At 41.7% G+C, this 9,751-nt stretch overlaps 1 protein-coding gene across 2 annotated transcripts in view; it reads left to right on the top strand.

Moving 5' to 3' along the window:
* The first annotated feature begins 1,443 nt into the window (after positions 1–1,443).
* Positions 1,444–9,751, top strand: part of MITF (microphthalmia-associated transcription factor) — a 45,432-nt gene continuing 37,124 nt past the window's right edge. The window contains exon 1 of one of the 2 annotated variants that reach the window (XM_009996896.1): positions 1,444–1,710. In XM_009996896.1, the coding sequence (XP_009995198.1) occupies positions 1,513–1,710 (198 nt within the window). In that variant the 5' untranslated portion in view covers positions 1,444–1,512. The remainder of the gene's footprint in view (positions 1,711–9,751) is intronic. The other variant, XM_009996890.1, reaches the window with a different exon arrangement.

Below are 9,751 nucleotides of genomic sequence, written 5' to 3'. Positions count from 1 at the left end.
TGTCTCTGTGAATGTTTCAACCTGACAGGTCTTAAATAGCAAGATGGTCCCCGCTCTCCCTCCTTCCTTCCCTCCCTGCCCCCAAATGTGTGCTCTGGAAAAGCAGGGTTGGCTCTCCTGGGAGACTAAATGTGAGTTCTCCTTTTTCGTTTTTACTCTGTTTTCAACATTGATCCTAAACAAAGCTAGAAAATTCCTAGAAGCACTGGCTCCAGTTGTCCAAATACAAGTAGCCCTTAGTGCCTGCAGCCTGCAGGCCAGACATGGAGGGGATGCTGGCTCCTGGATTCCTTTGTAAGCTGTCTCCTCAGCATTCTGCAGGTACCACCTGAACACTGGAGCTAAAGGTGGGATGTTCAAGAGCTGTCTCCTCATAGAGTGGAAGCGTTACTTCTTGCTTCCCCAGGCATGGCCCTGCATTGTTCTAGCCTTGTGAGCCCTATCCTTCCATGAGCTGACAGCAATCAGCTGCAGCAGTTGGAATCAGAAACCAGATACCCTGAATTATACACCCTATAGCTCTTTCTTTTATGAAGTCGTGTATTCTTATCCATTTCTAACATTGTTCCCTTGAAGGATGTGCAGCTTAGTATTTACATACCCTAATTGTTCTGCTTTATGCTACAGAAATGTCTTATAAATGTAATGCAGTTCTGAGGGCTTACAAAATAGTGGGTTGCATTAGAAGGTGTTCCTGCAGTCCGTGGCAAAGTCCAGTGGTTTGTCCCATGCTCTCTGGTAGGAAGCTCTGCTTGCCAGTGGCTTAGAGATAGTTCTTAAGCGGTAGAGCAGCACAGAGTGCTACCCTTGGGACAGCTTGGTGGGCTCTATGAAGTGTGAGTGAAATAAAACTGTTATTGTTGTTTATTCTGCCTGTTCTATCTCACTGCACGCAGATGATGCTGGTAGGCCAGAGGTGGGAGGTGAGGTTTTTTTTGTGTCTGTTTCTGGCTATGAAGAGTGTTGCCACCAGCAAATCCAACCCCTAGGTAGCATTTAGTAGAAAATAGGTGAACCAAAGTTCTGCTGTGCTGTCACTGGAGAGGTGGATCTATTTTATCTATGAATTCTGGAGCTAGATTGTTAGACCTGGAGTATTACCTATACCTATCATTAGACTTCAGATAGCCTTTATTCCCTGTTATTAAAAGCAGTATGAGTGCCTGCTGCTGCCTCGCAAAGCATTTGCTTTTCTTGTGGATGGTTGCTGTAAAAATTGAAACAGCAAATAGCTCTTTACAGCTGGGCACTGGTGTTTGGAAGTGGTGAGCTGCAGTCAAGTTAAGGCAGCCTAATGTGGCTGCTAAGTACCTGAAGTAGGTCGGCTCCGAATTCCCCCCGCGCGGTGCGGCGGATCCTCACCCATCCCGCCCTGCGTTCCCCTGGAATTCTGCAAGCTCCCACCACCATAGCTGCAATCCCACTTGTGGAAGCTGAACTGTGTCTCTTTGGTCTTCCCACAGCAATTCCGAGCATCCTGGCGCTTCCAAGCCTCCCTTAAGCTCCTCCAGCATGACCTCACGAATCCTGCTACGACAGCAGCTCATGCGTGAGCAGATGCAGGAGCAGGAGCGTCGGGAGCAGCAGCAGAAGCAGCAAGCAGCCCAGTTCATGCAGCAGCGAGTACCAGTCAGCCAGACACCTGCCATCAACGTCAGTGTCCCTACCAGCCTGCCGCCTGCCACTCAGGTCCCCATGGAGGTCCTCAAGGTATGCGGGTCTCTGTTCACGAGCTCTTCCTCATCTAAACGGACTTTACTTTACAGGGCCATGGTTAGAGGGATTTTTTTGGCAATGAAATTTTTCAACTAAGCTATGTTCTGGCTTGATTTGCAGCTTACTTTGGTGTCCTGGTAGCCAAGAATGGAAAGTCTTTTTCAAAAAGTTCGTGTGACTTTTGTTTTCTTCAAACTTTGAGATCTCGGGAGGGACGTTTTGTTACAAAACTCATGTTTCCGTCATTCTCCTTTTTGAAAACACTTTCCTGTCTTTCTAGTACTTAGTTATTTTCAAAGAGAAAGAATTATCAGTAGAAATTCAAATCAGTGTTTTGATTTTTAAGAGAAAAAGAATGAAATATTTTTGTAAAATGGAGTAAAAACTCATTACAAAAGAGCTCCTCGGAAAGCCTTAATCTGAAATACGGGTGAGTTTCCAGCCTTTTGCAACGAGCCTTCGTAATCCTTTTTTTCTTAAATGACTTGTTTGCTATTAGTAGCTTTGGATTCCTTGTCCTACTGGAAACTGTAGGAGCTTGTTAGTACCCTCTGTCAAAGGAGAGGTAGCTTGCTAATTACTTAGCGGGGAAAGACGTGAACAGCTATAAGAAAAGAGATCATTTCATGCGCTGGGTAAGTCTAAGTAGAGTAATGCAGTGTGAAATGTGGGAAGAAAGGAACGCAAAATGTTTTTGAGAAATTTCCTGACATATTTCATGAAAATGTTATTTTCATTAATGTTGAAGTGTTACCTATTTCCTCTGCTTTATTTCTAAAGCTTTTTATTACAATCTGATGCTTAGTAACCACTTTCAGTCAGTAAGATCGTTATTTACTAGTTGAATTGATTAAGTTTGGTTACAATATGCCTGTAGTTTGCTCATCACTGTTATTTATCAGTGATATGTATTCAAATATTTTGTTCTAAAACTAAAATCCTGAGTTGCAGGCTCAGGATTTTGAGGCCATCTGTGTGATGGGTCTATGGTGGAAATGTTGGGTGCTTTTATTTATTGCATCTGCATTATGGTTTTGTGTGGCCAGTGCAAACACTGATACTTAATTGGGACACTGGAGTCATACTCCAGTATGGTCTGTGATGTAGGAACAAAATGGACACAGTTGAATTTTGTATTTTTTATACATAGATATATTTCCATTAAAAATTAAATATGATGTACTTTGAGCATATGTGCACATGTATAGTACAGTCAGAAATGGACTGGAAAGAGCTATTTTGTCTAATGTTGGTGTATAACAATTTGTTAAACTTGTTTCTAGGTTATGACACCATAGTTATAATTCATATCCAGCAGATATGTAGGTGCTATGAAATAGTAGGGGTTTTTTTTGTGTAATGCACGTATTTAACGAAACGTATGTTATGTTTTTACATCCTTTCATCTTAATATGTTATGATATAAATTTTAGGGATTTTATTTAAACCTCTGAAAATTTGTAGGAAAGTGTTTATTTTCAGATGATATTTTACTGTTAAGGAAGCAGGGTGATGTCTTGAAGAAGTATTAGCAGTTATCTCTGTTCATGTTAAAACTGCCTCTTGATATGAGAGAGGAGGGGAGGCAGCACTTGATTTCTGAGGGTCAAACTACAGAAGACCCTGCAGCTGAGAAGTGATGCTCCGTTATTACAAATGGGATTACTAAAAGCTGGCTAGTCATAGGATTTGTAACCTGGTGGAGCAGTGCTAGGAGACTTCCTGTGAAGGACCTGAATCCTTGTCCTTCATGACTATGAAAGAAGTCCCCTGTTTTCTCCTGGTGGAGGAGAGTCTTCTGGAAAGAGGGACGACACCTCCCCTGAACTTGTCTTTGGCCCAAATAGCAGTGTGTGCATGACCCTGTAAAGCAAAAAGTTAAGAGAGTGTATCCTTAACTGCCTGGTAAATTAAAAGTAATAACTGGTAACAACTAGACTTGTGTGTTGAAGGTGATGATTGTGGTGGAAAATGAGCTCCCTGCTGGAGCAAAGTGAAGGTTGTCTCCTCATCACCTGCATTTACATAAGTAATAGTCAGAATTGCAAAACCAACTCCTCTTGGTCTCTGCCTATGAGAGAAAAGAGACTGCTTTGCGTAGTTCTGCTGCTTGTGTTTTTGATCCTTTTATTCTTACTGATGAAAGTGGACAAGTTCTATAAAAAAAAAATAGTTCAAAATACCAGATTTTGTCTTGATCTTGCTAAAAATTTACCACTGATGCTTCAGTGCAAGTAGCATTTCTCTGAAAGGTCCTTATAATCTTGAGTTGGTTTTTTGTTGTTGTTTTTTTTGTTTGTTTGTTTGTTTGAGGTTGTTTGGTGTTTTTCTTTCAAGTATAGGTTATTTGGCTCAAAAGAGGAAATGAACAATAAAACAGGGTCTTCCTGGTGCCCATGTGGTGACAGCTCTGCCTGCTGTATCGCTGCTGTACAAGTGACATCATTTCCCTGCAGCTGCTTTTTACACTTCAGTTGTTTTTTGGCTGTAGACAAATTTTCCATATGAGCTGTATAGAAGTTTTAAATAGAGAAATAGGGAACTAACTTGGTAACTTTATTATCCAGATGGTCTGGATTTAGTGACCTTAAAGAATGAGATAGACAAAAAGGGGATTTCTACACATTCAGAAATGGTAATGTACAAAAAAAGAGGTCTTTTTGAGTATGACCTCACAAACAAATAAAACCAAATATAATGGGTGCTTTTTTGTTTTGAAACAGGGTAAAAAAACTCGTCACTCCAACCCTGTTGAATTTTTCTATGTTTGATTTTTATTTTTTTTTAATGTTGTTGTGTGACTTATCCTTTCTCCCGTATCTCACAATATGAGAAGAAGAACAACACATGTCTGAGGATGGTAGTTTGGAATGGCTAGTTTAAAAGAAAACCAAAAGTGTTAACGAGCGTGGATATTTTACATCTGTTTTCAAGATATTAAAGATGTTCATTTAGAAACAATACAGTAAGAAAGAGGAATACATATTAACTGATGTCACACTGCAGAGGAATCCCCAAATTACATAATGGGGTATGTTCAAGGTCATATGAGTGTATCGAATTTATTTTTCTTGAGTAATGACTTCTTATTGCATCACTTCTCTGCCAAGTAATGTAGCTTGGCAAGGTAGGAAATAACCTGTTGGAATTTAAATTTTGTGTCTCTTTGTGGAGCCTAATTATGAGAATGGACTAGGAGTAGGTGTAAGGCCTTTGAAACAGTATCTCTTTGAATCTCATAGCAAAAGGAAGATTTGTTAAGGCTTGCAGTTACCCTTCTGCAGAGCTGATGTTACCTTCACAGCTGTACAGGCTGGTTTTTATTTAAGCACCTCGTCATCCATCTCCTGTTGGTAGTTGACAACAAAACACTGCAGAGAGATGTCAGAAGTGCTCTGCCTTGGATCTAGAAGCATATAACTTAAAATGTTGGTCACTGGAGTAGTCCCAAGCCCTATCAAATGCTCATTCAGGATCTATTCCTGAGGTACAAAGTAAGTTTATATTCATATTTAAAAGACTTAATTATTTGGGAAGAGTTTGTCTTAAGATGTCTTCAGCGGGTTGTTTTACGGAGTAACTTAGTTCATACATGTGTATTTTTGTTCTTATACTGAATTGGTATTAAGAAGCTGTTCTCATTGTTGTTGATTGTAGTTATTTTCTTGTCTGGTAGGAGTCCTTATCTGTTGCAACAGAAGTGCTGCTGAAGGTCTCAACTTTAGTATTCCAGAGCTGATTTTTGGAAACTGGTTGCTGCATTTCAGTAAGCAGGGTTAGCCCAGGCCTTGAGGAGGTCACACATCAGATCCTTGCCTGTAGTCACTGAGGCATGATGATAGGTTAGTCCTTTTTGCTCCTCAGTCATCCATCTGCATAATATTACTGCTGTTAGTCCCATACCTTGTGAAGTTACATTTGTTAAAGGTGGTGAAATAGTTGGGTATTGGAAATCAAGAGAACATGCCTTTGGTTTGTTGTGAAGCTGGTCCATTGTTCAGCTTTCCCATAGCTGTCTTGAACTTAATCTGTTACTGTCTTCCTGCTTGCTGCCATGGAATTAGGTTTTCTCCTGCAGTCCTAGCAGCTGTATGCTGGCAGTTATTTAGGGAGCATCTCCTGTTGGTGTGACAGAGTTGCTGGGTTCAGCTTTTCATGTCTTTCATGTTACACCCCCCCCCGTTGGTGCATGCATGCCACGCTTGTGCTGCTATGTTTTTCATGTGATGCACCAGGCCACGGCTCATGGGTTGGTGGAAGCCTGAACTGGATGTGTTGGGGTGAAATGGTGTGGTCCCTGCCCTAGTCTGTTCCTGGTGCTGCATGTTAACACTCCAGCAGACAGATTTACCTCCCTTTTTTCCTGAGTCTTGTCACACCAGATGAATAGCACAGTAAGAAATCTGCTGGACTTCCCATGTTTTTTCCTCCCTCTTTCTGTGCTATTGAGGATTTAAGACTGTAGCTGCTATTTGGCACAGGTGCTGAGATGGGAGATGCTTGCCTGAGACAGCCACCTTGGGTGCTGCTGCAAGGTACAGTCTGGAAGGCTGGGGTGGGAACCTGCAGTTGGTATTTGCTGCAAAACTGGCATGTTCCTGCAGTGATGCAAATATCTTTTGGACACTGCATAGATGCTTTGCAGGTAATAAAAGGCTTCCTGACCAAAGGATGATATAAAAGGTCCATTTCAGGATGCTAACATCCCCTTTTTCTTGTTTCTGGAAAGTAAGCAAACAGTTCCTTTGCTCCAGGCAGTCTGGGCAAGCTGGGTCCTACTTTGGTCATCTGCAGCTCCCTCACAGTGCCTGCTCTTGCTAATGGGGCAGCTCACCCAAAATGCCAGGCATGTATTCAAACATATGGATGGAAATACAGGCTAAATCCCCATTTTTAGTACTGACTTGTAACAGATGGTTGATGGTGTATTTGCATACAATGCTTATAATATACTGGATATATTAAAAGTTACCTGCCACTAAGGACCCCATTTAGGATGCCCCCAGCTGCACTGTCTAGGTTGGTGTCTTCATGGTATATGTTACCTGTGCTTTTGGTGCTATAAATACAGCTCTTTACTGCTGCATCTTGTCATCGTGGCCTTTCTTCTTTCATCCGGGGACCTAAACAAGCAAAAACCTCTTCTTTTCAAAGCCAAAAACAAGGTACTGTTTACTGGATTTCTCCTCTTCTAGCTGGATTATTGCAAGAGCTTTTGCACATCACATAGTGTGGGCTGATCACTACTGATACCAGCACAGTTCTGTTTGTCTCTTCCTTACTGCCACCCTAGTCACTGCTGTAGCTCATACTCATGTTCCCCCTTAGAGCTGCCTTGTCCATGTCAACAGGAGTGCAGTGCTGCAGCCACCCTGCTTGGAAGGGTGCAAGCAACCAGGCTGGCCTCTTGCTTTCACCCTCATGTCATTGCTCATTCAGATTTTAAATGCACCACCACGATAAGTTCTTTGCATCAGATACCCTGTATTTCTTTGGCTTTGAAATGCCAAGCATGCCTTCTGAGTGATGTTAATGACTACGGACATACATAAAATAACCTACCTCCTCCTGGTCCTTTTCCAGTGTGCTTATTACAGAGTGACCTGTGGTGGTAACTCAGTCCTGCCTAGCAGGGAAGGCTGTGCAATTAGCAGTAGTGTTCTTGGTGTAATAATTACCATAGAACTTCATTGTGTAGGGGACTTATCTCACAGTTCTGAAGAACAGGAACAATGGGATGTCAAGATAAATGTGTGGTAACATCTGCTACAGCACATGTGTGTTTGTGGACACACTTATCTGATTAAGAGTTAATTTAATCTAACCTGACAATGGTAGATAGTAGTGTGTGCCAGTGGTGTGTACTTGCAATTGAGAACTTAGACAAGTGATTTGTCAGACTTGAGTCTTGGTGAACTACAAAGAGGACAGTTAAACTAAGGTTTCTTACACTTCGTAGAGAAAAACTTGCCTTTGACTACAGAACCACTGAAACCTGCCTTGTGTCCCAAGCCTTCATGTAAGTAAAAGTATCTCTCAGGCATTAAATCTGTTGCTTGCTTAGTGGGTTGAAAGCTATTCCAAAACAAGCACTGGTGCTTGATGTCTGTGGTTAGTAATAGAGGTAAAATGTAAACTCTTGCTTAACACCCGGGTTATTAGACATTAAAAATGCATGGAATTCAAGGGGTAACATACTTCTGTATAAAAGTGTCTGATTGCATGACTGCTAGTGCAAAACACTGCTTTCACCCTTTGTCTCAAATGTCCTTTTCCTGTGGATGCAAATATGCCTGTTGCTTAGCTCTTGAGAGGTTTGCTGTTGCTGATGAAGATGTCTGATTTTTCCATCTTGGCTCTTCAGCTGTGGTCGCTGTGGCACAAAATACAGCTCCCAAGGTGGTGGGACAAACCATGGTGCTGCTGAATGGTGTTGCTGGGGGGCTGGGGTATTTCCTGGGCAAGTGATACTGTGAGGAGACTGCACAGGTAACTGAGCAGAGTGGGATGGTAGCTCAGAAATTGCTCCTGATCATGGAGCTGCTGCCCTGCAAGTTCACTGTAGTTACCTAGTAGTTTAAAAAAATGTTTTTTGAACCAAAGGCAATGAGGATATACTCACACCCAATTATATAGACATATGGAGGACCAAGCTCTGTTTGCCTTTAGAAGGTTCTTGGTGGTTTATATCCTAGTTGGTGGCCCTGAGGATTTGCTGTCTTCCCACTGGCATGGTAACATCCACAAAGTTAAGGAGAGTTTGCAGAGTTTGTCCTGTTAAAGCTTCAAAGCACTTTTTTTCTTCTTTTTTTTTTTTTTTTTAGACATATGGAGGACCAAGCTCTGTTTGCCTTTAGAAGGTTCTTGGTGGTTTATATCCTAGTTGGTGGCCCTGAGGATTTGCTGTCTTCCCACTGGCATGGTAACATCCACAAAGTTAAGGAGAGTTTTCAGAGTTTGTCCTGTTAAAGCTTCAAAGCACTTTTTTTCTTCTTTTTTTTTTTTTTCTTTCTTTCTTTCTTGCATGGTCTAGACATATTATCTGATGGCTGAATTACCAGACCTTGGGAAAATAGTGGTTCACCATGTGTCAGTGGCTGTTTTGGACCTGCAGAAGATGAGTTAATCTTCCTAAAGATTTGTAGGTGCCCATAGTTGTGGGTATTAAAAGCATTGATGAGGCTCTGCAGCCCACCGGGTTTTAACAGCTTGTATTAAGTCCTTTCTCAGTCAACGTTAATTTAAAAAACACCTTATTCCACTTTCCTGCCTGAGCCAAGGACTTAGGAAGAGGGTGACTGATGGTCATTGCAGTTGTGTTCTCAAGTCCATGGCTCAATTTGGCAGAAAATAGTGCCTGGAGCTACACACAGGGCTGGAGAACAGGGCGGAGGCCTGGGGAGGCCTCTACTGACACCTGTGATAGATGCTAAATTTTAAATGTGACAATTCACATCTCCTGAAAGTAATCTTTCAGCATTATGTATGCCTGCAAATATTTCAGTTCTTCAGCTAGTTTGGCAGCATTATTCTCTCAGATGCTGAACCTTGTGTAGTGAATGAATTCAAAGTGACAAGCTGGAGACATTCCTGCCATTCAAGAGAGGCTTAAGGAATTTCTTATTGGCTAAATTACAAATATGTAGCATTTTGCCCAGCACTGCATGGCAATTTCAACCTGCTTGACCGTGACAAGATTAGCAGTTTTCCTCCCCCTCCTCAGCACTAACATTAAAAACCACCAACAAAAAAATTAGATTAAGAAGTACCAGGCAGAGATGCAAAAGCTGGAAAGAGTAAAAACCAGCCTTACCTTGAATGATTCTGGCTGTCATTGGATTGGTTCCTTAATTAGCCCCATGTCCTTTAACCTCTTGAGAAATAAGTAAGGGATAAATTTGGGGATAAAGACAAAGACGCCCAGAGATTTACCACACACCGCTAGGTAATTCATCAAGGAATGTTGGTAATTAGCCCTGCCTCTTTCCTTTCTGGCTCATTTAATAAAACTGGTTGATTTAAAATAATTCCTGCT

The sequence above is a fragment of the Chaetura pelagica genome, unplaced genomic scaffold (assembly GCF_000747805.2).
Source record: "Chaetura pelagica isolate M959 unplaced genomic scaffold, ChaPel_1.0 scaffold24, whole genome shotgun sequence".
Taxonomy (NCBI): Eukaryota; Metazoa; Chordata; class Aves; order Apodiformes; family Apodidae; genus Chaetura; species Chaetura pelagica.
This window is presented reverse-complemented; position numbering and strand designations above follow the sequence as displayed.